This window comes from Sciurus vulgaris (genome assembly GCF_902686455.1).
Source record: "Sciurus vulgaris genome assembly, chromosome: 5".
Classification (NCBI taxonomy): Eukaryota; Metazoa; Chordata; class Mammalia; order Rodentia; family Sciuridae; genus Sciurus; species Sciurus vulgaris.
This window is the reverse complement of record NC_136465.1, coordinates 167,659,067-167,674,493: the sequence shown is the minus strand read 5'-3', so window position 1 is coordinate 167,674,493 and position 15,427 is coordinate 167,659,067. Positions and strand designations below refer to the sequence as shown.

Below are 15,427 nucleotides of genomic sequence, written 5' to 3'. Positions count from 1 at the left end.
CCACGTGGCGGTCACCAAGCTGGAATTGAAGAGCGGCTACCTTGGTGCTGGGCAGGGTCTCCTCAGTTTTTCCTGGTGCCTGCTGCCCCCGGCCATCCTGCCTGCTCCGTACTTCCAGTCCACCACTCATTCATGGTACGGACCTCACCACCCCCCAGCTGCTTGAGATTGTCCCCAGTACAGACAGACCAGACCGGAGGTCCTTTCGAAAGCTTTGGTTCCTGTTTAAGCAGGACTAGTAGGCTGCTTTTCTAATTTGGTTTTCCTGGAGATGCATCCAGTTGAGTTTGTGACACTAAGCCCACCCCAGTGAGAGGAAGACTCTGTCTCCAGAGCAGATAGGATGCATACGAGCAGAGAGGTGGGAACTGGGCTGTTCATCCTTGGTGGACACTGGCAAGTAACTCAGATCCCATTTTCAGGTAAGTTGCGATCATTCTCGAGACTCCTGATGGGGTCTAATTGGAAAGCATGAGTCCTTCTAGCTTTTATGAAAGGGCTAGGGATGGGTCATGGGGTGCTATTCATTTGCTCCCCTAGGAACCACAAAAGTTAATTTCCCGCAAGCCACAGTCACTTCAAATGAAACTAATTTATTTTATTTTATTTTATTTTTTTACCAAAAGGATGCTTGTTAATCACAGTTGTATGATTCTGCTGTAGATTAGTCCCAAAGTCCTCCTCTGACCCTGTAGCCCAGCCTGTGTCTCGCCGTGACCAGTGTGCTCTCAGGAGGGGAGATGAGGGAGCAGCCTAGTGACCGCGGTTCTGTTCCTGACTAGCCCTCCGACCCTGCCTCGTGTCACTGGCTGGAGGAAGACCAGTCTAGATGGCATCGCTCTCTCGTCCACCATTACCAGGGCCTGGTGGGTGTCCAGTGTCATCAGTCACAGACAAAGCCCCTGGTGACTCCACATTGCCTAAGTCAACGTCAGCCACCACCTCTCGCTGGACCTGACCTGCGCTGCCGCCTCATTGATACACACCTTTTCTTTTTCCTTCTGACGTATACAAATGCAGTCACCCCTCTGTGTGAAAGACACCAAGCCCTCAGGAACTGGTCCCAGGGCCTCCTTGGACATTAGAAGCTGCAGATGCTCCAGTCCCTTCTGTAAAATGTCACCGTGGTTGCATCTACCTTACATCCTCCGGAGGCACTAAATCATCTCTAGATTACTTATAATACCCAGCACAGCGTAAATGCTAGGTAAATAGTTGTTGTGCTGTAATGTTTTAGATACAAGTAGCAAGAAAAAAAATCTACTCATGTTTAGTACAAATGCAATTACTTTCAATCTGTGGTTGGCTGAATCTGAGAACGAAGTCCCCACAGAGAGGAGGTGACTGTACCTCCGTCTCCTGGTTGTCCAACCTCATTGGTCTTCCCCAGTAGCCCCCTTCTCCTCTCCCCTCCTCTTGTTCCACCTTTGCTCCCTTGGTGATGACTTTCAGTCTCATGGCTCCAAATATCACCTGTCTGCCACTGGCCCCATAAAGTCTCTCCCTCTCTCTTGACTTCAAAACTCACGTGCTCATGTTTCCACCCAGTCCTGCATGGACGTCTCAGACGAACAGTCCAAAACAAAGTCCTGATTTCCCCCAAAACACTCCCCCTCCTCAATGGCTGGCAGTTCCATCTTTCCCATTACTTAATCCAAAAGCCTGGGATCGTCATCCTTGACCCTCCTTTACACCCTGCAGCCAGTGCGCAAGGAAAGCCTCTGGCTCTGGAATCGGGCCAGCCCTTACCACCTGCATCATTCTCGTCTGGTCCAGGATATTTTCCTGACACACATAGAATAAGGAAGAGGAATTTTACAAATGTAATTAAATTAAAAAAAAAAAAAACTGCCTTGAAAAAATTATCATCAATTATGCAGATGGGCCTAATGGAGTTCAAAGGTCTCTCACGAGCAGGAGGCATGAGGGTCCAAGCCAGAGAAGGAGATGGGGTGAAGGAAGCAGAGGTTGGAATAGTGCAGCCATGAGCCATGGGTGTGAGAGGTCTCCAAGAGGCGACTTGAAGAAAGATTCAGAGGCCAACTGGAGACGAAGATCTGTCCTCTGTTGTCATAGATGAGCAGGCCAGCCAGCCAAAAGATCTGTCCCAGTGCAAGTGCTGTCGCCTTCCTGACTTTGCCCTCGCCCCCTCTCTCACCGTGAGCCCACCAGCCTGCTGAGCTGCAAAAGGGGAAGAGGACCCATTGCTAATCGGTTCCTCTGAGTCAGGCACGGCACCAGGCTCTAGAACCCGGCAGGTCAGAGCTGGCGTCCCCTTCTCGTTTATGGGTGAAGAACCTGTGACGGGGAGGCTGTGCACTCTGCCCAAGGTCAGAAGAAAGCAGGCAGTCGGGCTCCAAGGCAGTTGTGCATGCCGTGTCCTCCATCCTGTCAGCAGGGTCCCCGGGTGCTCGGGAGGAGGAGGAACCCAGGGTCCTCAGCCCAAAACACTGCAGTAGGGTTATGAATGATTTCGCAGGGATCTTTTTGTAAATGTGAGAAGGAATTCATTAAGACAGACCCTCTAATGTTACTACTCTTTGTGTAAAGTGATTTATATTTTGAGATGGAGAAAATTGAAAAAGATTTATCATGAGTTAAAAATTATTGATCCATAGAGATTCTTTCTCTCTCCACCACCCCTCCCTCCTCACTTCACATTTGGTTGAGATCTTGAACGAGAGGCAAGGCAACGTGTCAGCCAGGGGTCCCCAGAGAAATAGAATCAATGGGAGAGAGAGACACACATAGAGATCTAGAGATATGAATGAATGGGTGGGTGGATGGATGGATTGGAAAAGATACAGAGGGTCTAAGGAACAACCTGTGGGTGTTGGCAAGTCTGGAACCCATAGAGCAGACCAGCAGGCTCCACAAGCAGGCGGGATTTCTCTATTACAGTCCTGAGGCTGAGTTCCTTCTCTCTTCCTTCTGCCTGTCTGTCTCTCTCTCTATTTTTATTTTGTATTATTTTATATTTTTCCATATTTTTAATTGATGCATTATAATCATAATGGTGGGATTTGTCATTTCGTATGTGTACATGCAGATCATATGCATAACATTATATTTTGGACAATATGATTCCCTGGTATTTCTTTTCCAGGGAAACTTAGAATTGGTTCTTATGCCTTCAGCTAGTTTATCATTTTATCAAGGGTAGTCTTTCCTGGAAGTCAGCTGACTGTAGATGTTCACCACGCCTACAAAATACCTTCCCTGTGACTTCTAGACTGATGTCTGGCCCAACACTGGACACGGTAGCTTAGCCCAGTGGACACATAAAACAAATCATCACAAGCAGCAGCCGCCATGAGCCCTGTGCTCCGTGCGTGCTGGGCACGGCCCCAGATGCTTCTGCTCTTCTCCATCAACGTGCTCTACACGTGCACAAACTCTGGGGCTCAGAGTGGTTAAAGTGACTTGCCCAGGAAGACAGCTTTGCTGGAGTCAAACCTGAAAGCCAGGTTTTTCTGATTACAGCTCCACAAGACTGCCCTCCAAAAGCTTCAGGGTTAAGAATTCAGATTCAGCAATAGACAGTAGAAGTATGGAGCCGCCCACAGCCACTCAGCCTGTTAGGACTGGACCTAGAACTCAGGTCTCTTGGCTCTCAGCCCCACTTTCTCACACACCATACTGCCCCCCGCCCCCCAGCTTCCAGAAAATTCACAGTCCCTGCAGACTAAGGCTGGCTGCAGATTGTTCACTCCAGGCCAGCAAGTCCCAGCCAAGGCAGGATGTACCAACAGTGCTCACTGCAGAGTCGCCCCCGCTGTTACCACCTCAATAAACAGATGTGCTCAGAGTCTGTGCCCTGCAGCCACTTTATTGCTGAGACAGCCTCATAATGAGACACTTTCAGGACATCAATATCGAAACCTCCTTGAACTGAATCTGAAATGGACCTATCTGGTGACAAATCCATCTTTCTGGCAGTTTGCATTTCAGTGAGATTAAAGGGAATTTGCAGAAAGTCCTCCAGAATCTGATGCTGTCCATACAGAAGGAAAAAAGGCTGGCTAGGGCTCCATCCGTAAGGCCTGCTGCTCTCCAGGTCTGTTTACTCTGGATATTGCAGAATATCGATTAGAGTTGTTTCATTGCAAGCAACAGAACCCAATGCAAGATAGTTTAATTAAAATAAAAAGAAGTTAAAGGAAAACAAACAAAAATTCAGGTGTACATCTCATGGAATCAAGGTAGGATTTGGAAAGCCAATACAGAAGCATGAAATTACCCAGGGCAGCTCTGGGCCTCTGCAGCTGAGGTTCCGAAGTCCACAGTGCTCTGTCTGACATGGTGCAAGTCAGTGGTAAAGTTTCCCAGTTTCTGTTTCTGCTTATATTTCCAAGGGTGAGAAATAGACTCATTCAGCTCATGTCATGTGCCTACCTCTAAACAGCCTACCCTGGCCAGGGGTGCCAGGGGCAGGCAGATCTCTGGCTGTTGCTCCTATGTGTAGCCACAGAAGGGGCAAGTATTTTTTTAATCAGGGCACTCCCAGAAACTGCTACCGGAATAACCGTGATGTAATAATCATTCCAGGCTTGTATGGTAGAGGACTCCGTGTTACAGATCTCCATACCTACAGCATGTATGTGTGCAGACATGTGGCCCAATTGAACCCCTTTATAATCCATCCCTCTCAGTCTCCCACTCGATTTCCATAGCATCACATCTTAAAATCGCCAGCTGCAGATGCAGTCTTGGGCCCCAATTTAGAGATAATTATCCTCAGGTTTTTAACATATTAAGTCACTTAGACAAGATGCAAACACCACCCCAGCTGAGGATGGCTGTTTATACCCTGTATCTCTAAGTACCTGGCACATAGTAGGTGCTTATGTTTGCCAAATGAGTAGCAGCCACCCACCAGTACAGGGACACTCTCTCCCATGCCCTGAGGTTTCAGGGCCTTTACCGCCTTGGCCCAAGAATATGTGAATATGTATTCATATATTCAAATGTGTGTGTATATATATACACTACTACCTGGAATCAATAGATAAGGTACAGGCTTCCTGGGGAACACGTGAAGAGCCATAGCTCTGCCATATCTAATATAGTTTTCATATAAGAGAGAGGCGAGGTGCCTGGTCGTGGAGGAGGGACTCGTGGGTGTTTGAAAGCTGACATCATTGTTCTGACAGAATGAGGCAGGCCAGGACAGGCTGACTCACACCTCTGGCCTCAGACTGGGTGGCTAAGTATGGCTCACCGCATTCTCTCTCATTGTCATCCTCACAATCTCCTCTGAAATAGAATCATGAGGACTCTGCGTCCCCTTGTGGACAGTGAACTGAAGCATAAGAACGGCGAATGGACTAGAAATGACATTCCAAGGGTTCCAAAGTGAACCTCTAGTCCATCTCTCCAACAGCCTCTTCTCCAAAGGGAGGTGGTAAGAACCGTCAACCGAGAGTGGCTCCGGAAAACGTTCTTATTCTGACCTGGCCCTCACTCCCCCTCGTTGTTTGTGGACACCACGCCTGGCGAGGTCCCCCTGGGCCTGCAGTTCCGGTCTGTCCCACCCTGACCTGGGCAGCGTGGTTACTTCCAGTATGACGAGTCTTTGCAGATCAGCCTTAGTCCCTGCTCATACGTAGGCTCAAAGTTTCGTTGAGTGAAGTGACCTTAATGATACAGCGATGAGCTCTTGCATGGCTATGGGGATGGGGGTGCTTCTTCCGGTATTTTTCAAAATGCCTTGTGGTGCTTATTATTTCTCCAGGGGAGGCTGCTTTTTTTTTTTTTTTTTTTTTTTTTTTTTTTTCTGGTGATGAACGCAGACAGTGATGGTGGCATTGAGACTCGGAAGTCAGTGGTCTGAGCGGGAAAGTGAACAAAGTACCATGTTCATAGCAATAGAGATCATGAAGACCCAGGCAGAGAGGAGCGAAGGCCACCCTGCCTGCCCTCTGCCAGGTGTGCCAAGCAGTGTCCTATCACCTTGCTCACAGCTACTCCAGGAGGCAGGCACTGTGGCCACTATTCTGGAGAACCCAGGGTAGTGAAAAGCTAAATGACATGGCTCGGACGGCAGGACTCATTAGGTGACATTACCAGGATTCAGATCAGATCTGTGTTCACCTAAAAGCAGCATGCTGCGCGGCCCTCCCCGAGCCGTGTTTCCCTTTCCAGTGATGCCTGCAGAGCTGGAGAACACACACAAACCCCGAAGGGCAGGAGCTGCCTCTGCAAGGAGCAGAGCGGAAGGCAGGGCCCAGAGGCAGGAGTCCAGGAGAGGTTGCGGCTCTCCACCCGCACATGGCTCTGACATCTCTGGCTGGGTGCTGGCTGTATAGGGACGGTGGGGGTCTGGGGGTTAAGTCTGTCTCCTTTCAAGACTCAGGGTCCAGACTGTTCAAGGGGTTGAGAAGTCACAGACTGGTGACTCTCTCAGCAGCTTTGTGTCACCTGCTCTTGGGTGGCCAGTAGGACTCTGAAAGGAGCACCCTGCAAGCATGCGGGAGGCTGCCCCAGACCCTCCTGTCTGCCTGCCCTCTGTCAGTCTTCCGGAAGCTGAGCTCTCTGGGTCAGCCACAACACACGCCACTTCCTCTACGGCTCCTGGTCGGTACTGGGGAAGCAGCTCAGCCTCCCTAGGCCATTCACCACCAACCCTCACGAGGGAAGGACCTTTGACCTGGCATCGCAGACACCTGGTCTTTCTCTGCCCATCCCCTCTCCAGGAAGTCTGTCATCCAGCTTGACCTCGCCAACACCAAGAAAGCAATGATTGTCCCCGCATTTGAGACACTGCGCTACCGGCTATCTTTCCCCAAGTCGAAAGCAGAGTTGCTGTCAATGCTGGACATGGGGACCCTCTTCACATTCAGGTAAGTGGCCCTGGCTGCTGTGCCTGAAGGACCTCTCTCCTGGGAAACCCAGACACCAAAGCTGTTGACCCAGAAGTTGGTGGTGACACGCATTAGTCCATCGTAATGCAAACAAACAAACAAAAACAATGCCCTGGCAATCCCCCACCCGTGCACATAGTTTGCTCTGCACATGGACGACAGGTATGTGTCTAGATGGACGTGCTCGTTCAGGTCAGAAGGCCAAGCTAACTTCTTTTCGTATTTTTTTCTAAATTCAGCTCAGGCTCCTCTCCATCTCCTGGCCCGAATTATCTTTGGGGTACTTGTCCATTCACTTACTGCGTACAGGGGTTTCCTTCTGTGAGCACCCTGGGTGTGTTCCCGCTTTCTTTTGGGTGTGAGTGGTCTGTTTTCTAAGCCCTTTGACCCTGACATGAGCAGCAGTTTCTTCAACTTAAAGTCACCAAGGTGACTCCAGAGTTGCACATAGTCCGTTTAGGAGCTGACTTTCCTGCTGTCTAAGTGACAGTGGCAAATGAAACCAACCCTCATTTCCCAGGACCTAAGTCCTGCAGGGACATCACAGGGTGCTCCCCCTCATCCAGAGAGCCCCAGGACATCACAGGGAGCTCCCCCACATCCAGAGGGCCCCAGGAGACGGCACAGCTGCACGGGTGCAAATGGGTTCTGGCTTCTGGGGACAGGCCTGTGTAGCATGAAATGTAACCACGGGGGCAGGGGAGCAGGCGTCCTGCTGGGTCTTTTGATTGAGCAGTCTGAAGAGAGCTATTGCTTCTGCCTGCTTCTGTCAAAGTCAAGCCTCCTTTGAAACAATGTAAGAACGGTCAACACTTCCTTTGAGTTAAAAAGCATACAGTTATAGGCAGTCCGAATCGTAGTGCAAAGATTGTAGTCATAGCAACTTAGGTTTTCATCCCATAAAGCTTCTAGAAGTTTCTAAAGCTTTCCTCAAACTATTTTGTGAAAATAGCTCCATGAGGTAGGATGTCCATTGAGACTATGGTTGTTTTTTTTGGTTGTTGTTGTTGTTGTTTTACATTTTATGGAGTGTAGGTCCTGGGGGTGCCAGGACCACAGCCCAGGCTTTGTCCTCTATCCAGAATTCTGGAAAACAATCCAGAAGGGCTAATTCCCCCAAACCATTGCTTTCCAGGAAGAAATAATACCAACTGCCTTTAGTGAGTGTTTCTCACGTACCATGCACTGTGATGAGCACAATTAGTCCTCAGAACAAATATACTATAAAGAAACAAATAGACCCTGAGGTTCTGAGAGCTCAAATGATTTGCCCATTGAAAAGCAGCCAGGAAATGTCAGAGCCAGGATTTAGCCCAGGTCTCAGGGACTACTGAGCCTGTGTTCTTAACCGACGTAGCGCCGGGCTGCTGAGTCCTGAATGCTCATACGAATCCACATTTGAAGTTGCAGAGTAAAAACAGTCTCCTGGAAATTTGAGACCAAGCCTTCAACTGAGTCCCCTGCAGTTGCTATAACCTGGTGGCTGAACACCTGGCAAATTTCCAAGATGTTCTTCCTTCCGTCTGCAACCCCAGGTGATTTGAGGACTCATTTCAAGGCCATGTTCGTGGGCGTGAGAGCTGGGGTCTGGCCTGCTGTGTCCATGATTACTGCTCCCACTAACAGCTGGCAAGCCGCCATGCCAAGTGCTAAATTACAGACCTTCCCTCTGAGAGACCGCTTTTGTCACCTGCTCTCCAAGTAATGAACTCTGAAGCCTCTGAGCAGCTGAAACCTAATCCCGGCCACACCTGGACACCCCTCCACATCCTCTGGGGGTGTGGCTGTGGGAGGGTGGGGCCTGGGCCTGTAGCATCACACTTCCTGGGTCCTTGTTAGGAATGCAGAGTCTCAAGCGCCATGCAGAAGTCCTGATACGAAACGCTGGAATTGGAACTGCCCTTCCACGTGACTCGGGTATACCTGAGCTTAGAACCTCTGCCCAGAGTGTCCCAAATCTCTTCCCAACAATGTCCTGTGAGGTGTAGCCAGGAAGGAGCCATCTGAGCTCTGTGCTTGAGGCTACCTGATGTCGCTGGTCTCAGTCTCCGAGCATCCCCTGAAGTCTGTGTCTGTTGGACCAACAGCAGGTTCCTGGGGCAGTTTTCAAGCTCTGGCTTGCTCTAATGGCGAGTGAATCCTAACTTCCCTGCGTCCTGTTCCGCCCAGACTCCCAGTACACTGTCAGCATTCCAGACTGGGCAGGTAGAAGCTGCTTAGCCAGACAAACGGAACTGACCCAGACGTCCCTGCCCTTCCCTTCTCTCTTTTGCCATCTTTTCCATTTTATCATAAGCCCAAAATTTAGATTCTAAAGATGGAGAAAAAGCAAAGTGGGCATCAGTGTACTGTCACACATAGAGCAAGACCGCTGCGAACTGACATCCTGTCTCGCAGGCAAACAAGGAGAAATAATGAGAATATTCTCATTTTTCAAGAAAAATTACCATGTATCAGACACTGCCCTTTGTCCTTTGTGTGAATTAATTCACTTAATCATCATCTGTGCCCGAAGTAGGTATTATGATTTCCCTGTTTGCCAAGACAAGGCAACAAAGGTGCAGGGAAGTTAACCTGGGGACACCTGCTGAATGACAGAATGCAGACCCAAGCGGGCTGGCTTCTGACAGTGTCTTAACCCATTTTGTTAAACTGCCCTTAGGGAGCTAGCATTTATTGAATGTCTCTGGCCAGCTCTCTGCCAGCTTCTTTGCATCATCTCATTTAAGCTTCTTGGCAATTCAACACCATAGGTGTTATTTACCCCAGTTGACCCAAGAAGGAACTGAAGCCTAGTTAAGGTATTTCGTTACACAGGATCCTCAGCTCCTGAGTGGTAGAGGTGGGATTTGAACCCTGGCCTGAAGACTCCAGTTTGGAACCTAATACAGGTTCCTGGCTGTCACATATGCTGTGCAGTCCAAGGCACTAAGTGTCAAAAGTACCTGTTCAGCAAAATCACAATTAGGAAATCAGCTGCTCGTGGGCCTCATTTTTGGACTAGGCCAGTGATGGATAGCTGTCTCGATACCGTTTTTCACACTCTACTAAAGTAGAATTACTCAGTCTTTCTTTCTTTTTCCAGTTAAGTAACTGGTTTTGGTGGATGTTGCTGCAGTGATTGGGCAGAGGGTCAAGGCCCTGCCTTCCCAGCCTGTCCGTCTCCCCCAGCAGCACATCTTAGTGAAGACTCTCCTGTGGGTCAGTGCCTGCTCAGCCACACTGAGGGGCGGATGACGTGCAGCATCAGTGGGGGGGGGGGGGGGGGGACAAGCAAATGAAGGAAGCGGTCGTGTCCCTGCCATTAGAGCGCCCCTGGCTGAGGGGACATGCCCGCCACCCTCAGCCTGTACCACGCCTTCCCTGAGGAGCCGAGACCCAGCACGTTGAGCTCGTTCCCCCTGCAGCTGCCTGTTGTTTCCCGCCCTTCCATCGGACGTGCCTGCAACTGCCAGAGCTGTGATCCTATCCCACGCCCCACCTCTGTCTTAGGCACCCCCGGGTTTTAGGTCCCTGGCTTGTTCACTTTGTTATCCAGAGTGCATACAATCATTGAGTACTGTTCCTAGTCCAGAGAGTGTGAGGAACCGAGGAGGTTTTCCAAAAAGTAGGTCAGAATGCTTGAATGCCCGCTCCACCACCGCACGATTTATAACCTGATGTTGGGTACGTTGTAAAAATTAAGAACAATATATATGGGCCAAGTGCAGTGGTCCATGCCTCTAATCCCAGTGCCTTGGAGGCTGTAGCAGGAGGATCACAAGTTCAAGGCCAGCCTCAGCAACTTAGTGAGACTCTAAGCACTTACCAACTCTGTCTCAAATTTTAAAAAATGAAAAAACCAAAAACAAGGGTTAGGAATATGGCTCAGTGGTTAAGCACCCTGGGTTCAATTCCTGGTATAAAACAAAAACATACATACATATACATATATACGTGTATGTGTTTTTAAAATAGTTCTAATACGTGAGGTTAATAAATACTAGCTTCTTATCATTGTTACATGGTTATACTCATTTTCTATTACTGTATAACACATTACCACAAACATGGCAGCTTAAAACAATACAGATTTATGGCCTCACTGTCTCTGGACTCTGCGTTCCAGACCCAGAGAGCTGGCAAAGCCCCAGTTCTCCAGCCCACGTGCTCCCTCCAGCCCACGGCCTCCTGGCTGTTGGCGGAATGCCTTCCCTCACCACTGCAGGCTGAGGTCCCAGTTCTTCTGCCAGCTGCTGGCCAGTCCCCCCGGCAGCTCCTGGAGTCTCGTCCTCTGCTCTGTCGCCCCCGGGCAGCTCTGCTCTCAGCATGGCTCTGTGCTGCCTCCACGTCAAACCTGAAGGTTCATGTGATCCAGCCAGACCCACCTCCATGATCTCCTAACTAATTTTTCCAGGACCACCCAATCAGGAGCCTTACCTATATCTACAAAACTCCCTTTCGCAGCATACTATAGCATAATCACAGGTTCTGCCCCAAGGTGGAGGGTCACAGAGGGTCACCAGTACAAATAACTGCAGTTGTTAACCAGATTGACCTGGCGTTGGATCCACAGACATGACGGAGCACCCAGGAGCTCACCAACCTTTTCACAGGGAACATCTCTTTGGAGAAGGATGCAGACAACGGGCTGTTTTAGCTTCCTGGGGCTGCTGTGACAAAACACTACACACCAGGTGGCTTAACACAGCAGAGACTTGTTCTCTCACAATTCTAGAAGCCAAAAGACCAGTCAAGGGATCTACAGGTCCACGCTTTTCCCAAGGGCTCTAGGAAGACGCCTTCCTTGCTTCTCTCTGCTTTCTTCTCGTGGTTGTCACAGGACTTGACGCTCCTTCATTTGCAGATAGGTCCTTCGGTCTCATCTCTACGTAGTAGTGTTGCAGGGCATGTTGAGTCCAAATTTTCCTCTTCTCATAAGGACACCAGCCACTGGACTAGGGCCCACCCTAATCCATCTTGACCTCATTCTAACTTGATTAGATCAAGTAGGATTGAAAGATCCTATTTCCAAGTAGGTCACATTTACAGGCCCTGGGTCAGGACCTGAGCTTGGTTTTAGCAGGGACGCGGCAGCCCACCAGGAGGACCTTACTGGTATCTCTTCTTCCCTCAGATCAGCAGGCTTTGGAAAGGCCACTGCCTTCCCTTCCCCCGATGACGTTTCTCTGTGTCTCCAGGTACCACGTCTGGACGAAAGGCCACGCACCCACAAACTTCGCCAAGTGGCGGACTGCCACCACGCCTTACCGGGTTGAGTGGGAAGCTGATTTCGAGCCGTACGTTGTAGTGAGACAAGACTGCCCTGAGTACGACCGGAGGTTTGTGGGCTTCGGCTGGAACAAGGTGGCGCACATCATGGAACTGGATGCGCAGGTGAGAACGGCATCCACAAGTTGCTGGGGTTGGGGACAGAGGCTCAGGTCTCACAGCTGAAGAGCGACCTGGGAGACAGAAAACAGGGTCTCAAGAAGGAGCACGGTGGGAGAACCCAAGACCCAGAGTGAATATGTGGCGCGCTGGTCCACAGGGCTGTGGTTCTTCTTCCCTGTGTGAGAGTCAGCTTCCTGGCCGGGACCAGGAAAGCCTGAGTGTCTATAGCAAACCATTTTGTGCTCACCCAACCCAGTGATGAAGACCAGCAAAGGATGCCGCTCGTCACCCAGCTGGAGTCGTAGAATGGACACAAAGATCCTAGGACTTCTGTGTAACTGGTGCTAAGCTCACCACAGTTGCACTGATTATCCCACCTTGAACTAAAAGATTGGTGATTTTTAGGCAGCATTTAGTCTTTTTAAAATTTTTTAAATTGTTTTTAGTTGTAGATGGACACGATACCTTTATTTTATTTATTTATATGTGGTGCTGAGTATCAAACCCAGTGCCTCATACATGCCAGGCAAGCGCTCTACCAAGGAGCCACAACCCGGCCCTCATCCAGAAATCCTTCGTTTATTCAGCTCATCTTTACTGAGCACCCACTTCAAAAGAAGCCTTTTGCAAATTGTCTTAGGAGAAACGAGGGTTCTGCAAAGGACCACAGAGTAAGAGTCCCAGGGCTTTGTGGGGCCAACAAGTCTCCTCTACAACTATTCAACTCTGCCACTGTGGTTCAGTGGTCGAGGGTCTCTGAGCAGGCGGGCGTGGCTGCGTCTCAGTGCAGCCCTGTTCATACAGACGTGCAGCCGGCAGACCACAGGAGGCAGCTTGGTGGAGTCAGGAGAGGAGACCCCTGGGCCCTGCCCCAAGACACCTGCTCAAGCCCCTGTAAGAATTTCTCAGCGAGCACATCCCAGATTTGGGAAAAGTGGAGAGTGGATGCTCAGTGTTGGCCATCCGTGAGCATCACCAGGAGGACTTTGCAATAGTTCCACTGTGTCTGAGAGCTGCCCCAGGTGCCCAAGAACGCCTGGGACTGAGAACCACAGATGTCAGTAGAAGGTGCTAGAAGGGCGTCCATATTGAATGACAGAAAGCACGGCCTTTCAGGTTCCCACTTTCAGAATACTGGCAGGACCCCAGAGCGGCCCATGGGCTGCAATGTGTTGTCAGCCTCAACAGCTGCTTGAAAAATGGTCCTCAAGCACCCAGCTGTGTTGCCAGGTGACCTGGTTCAAAGAAAGTTCACCTTCCGGCACTTCGTCTCAGGCCACTTCGCAGAGTAGCGTTAAGCACTCTCCTTTCTCTGCCAGGAACACATCGTGCGTAATTTTACCCTTTTGGGGACTTAGGCTCTCATGGAGGCACACCTGACAGGTAGCACAGCCACGCCCGGGGGTGGAGCGGGCCTGGCAGGGCACTCCGTCCCTGCGTGAAATGTGGCAGACGGCTGAGCTGGGACACCCTTTGTGGTTTTTCTCACTCATTCCTCACTCAGCTGCCAGTTCTTGCCGCCTCGGTTCCCCCTGTGACGGGCGCCTTCCCCTGTCCTGAGGTGACCTCTCTGAGTTTATCCTCATCTGCTCCGAGCTGGGAAAACAGATGACCAGCATCGGGAGTAAAAGACGGAGTGAGAGGAGTCTGCTGCGTTCTCTGGGAGTTTCGTGTCCTAAATCTGTGTCACCAATTTTGGCTATTCGGAGGCCTTTTATTTTTGGACCGAGTTTTTATCTGGATTCTGCCAGGTTGAGAACACTCTGTAACGACAGGGCTGTGGGAAGGAGGAGTCGGGAGAGTTTTGTCCTTGAAAAGCTTCTGTCCCGTGGGCTGTTCGTTCTTATTTTCTTCTTTTCATTCTTTTTTTGTCCCCTCTTTTGAACTGATCTGCGGATGTCAGTCATTTGGACAAGAGGCTGTCCCATCTGCTTCATGGTAGACTGACCACATGGGGCCGGGGTCTGCTGGGCACTGCCCGCACAGTGGGTCACCTTATTGATGAGCCACCCAAGGCTCCGATCTGTCCAGCACATTCAGCCATCCTGCTGTCTGGGCGCTGCCTGCTTCTGGGCGTCCTGCAGTTGGTTGGTCAACCTGGGCATCACCCTCTGCCCTTCTCTTTCTCTTCCAGGAATATGAGTTCATCGTGCTGCCCAACGCCTACATGATCCACATGCCCCACGCCCCCAGCTTCGACATCACCAAGTTCCGTTCCAACAAGCAATACCGCATCTGTCTCAAAACCCTGAAGGAGGAGTTTCAGCAGGACATGTCCCGCCGCTATGGCTTTGCCGCCCTGAAATATCTCACGGCTGAGAACAATAGCTAGCACCAAGAAGCCACGGCAAGGGAGAGACACACCACAAGGGGACGAGCCACTGGCTGGTGGGGGCCCAGCCTTCAGAGTCAAATTTGAGCAGAGCTTTTTTTGGTTTGTTTTTCTTTGTCCCTTTGGCCCCACCAAGTCAGCCTCTCTGCATTCCCAGGGCATAGAAAAATAGCCCAGCAACAACAGAAGTCTCTTCAAGAAGGGACATAGAAGGGGGAGCATGAGGAAGGGGCGATCATCTTATCACAAAGCCACAAACCAAGACAGGGCTTCCAGATATTCTTCTTGCTTTTTAATAATTATGGGTCCCCTTGTAGCTGGTGGGGGGAGGAAAGCGGGCGATTACTCATCTGAGGAAATAAGAGCCTGTTGTCTCTTCATTCAGAGGAAACCTTCTTTGCCCTGCAGCGTAGGGGAGGGGAACCAAGGATCGGAACCAGCCATCATGAAGAACCCTGTAGGAATATTGGATCTGGAGGGACCTGGAGTTGAGTTAATCCGTTCTTTATCCTCAAAATCACTCTTGTTTTGTTTGGATTTATTTTAGTTTGGGGATTTTGTTTATTTTTGGTCTGGGAATCCAAAAATAGAAAATCTGTTCCTTTAAGGCTGTAAAGGAAAGTCACCTGCCTCAACCCATGTCCCCCATCAGCAGTGGCCCAATAAGGAGGACAGGAATCTTCAGCAAATATTCAGACATGAGTAGCTGGTGCCCTTCACTCTGAGCCCCCTCGTCTCCAGGATCCGGGGCTGCGATGGGGACTGCAGAGACACCACTGCTGGCCTCCAGTCACGTTTTCTATGGGCAGCGGCTGGGCCACAAGGAAAGGGCTTTGAAGGAACCGTTTCAGCACACACA

General features: G+C 50.2%; 1 protein-coding gene across 7 annotated transcripts in view; it reads left to right on the top strand.

The window, feature by feature from the left end:
* LARGE1 (LARGE xylosyl- and glucuronyltransferase 1) overlaps positions 1-14,711 on the top strand; it is a 493,033-nt gene extending 478,322 nt beyond the window's left edge. For all 7 annotated transcript variants that reach the window (XM_079141602.1, XM_079141604.1, XM_079141608.1 and 4 more), the window contains 3 exons: positions 6,696-6,842; positions 12,044-12,239; positions 14,371-14,711. In XM_079141602.1, coding sequence (XP_078997728.1) covers positions 6,696-6,842; positions 12,044-12,239; positions 14,371-14,568 — 541 coding nt within the window. In that variant the 3' untranslated portion in view covers positions 14,569-14,711. The remainder of the gene's footprint in view (positions 1-6,695; positions 6,843-12,043; positions 12,240-14,370) is intronic.
* Positions 14,712-15,427: the final 716 nt, after the last annotated feature.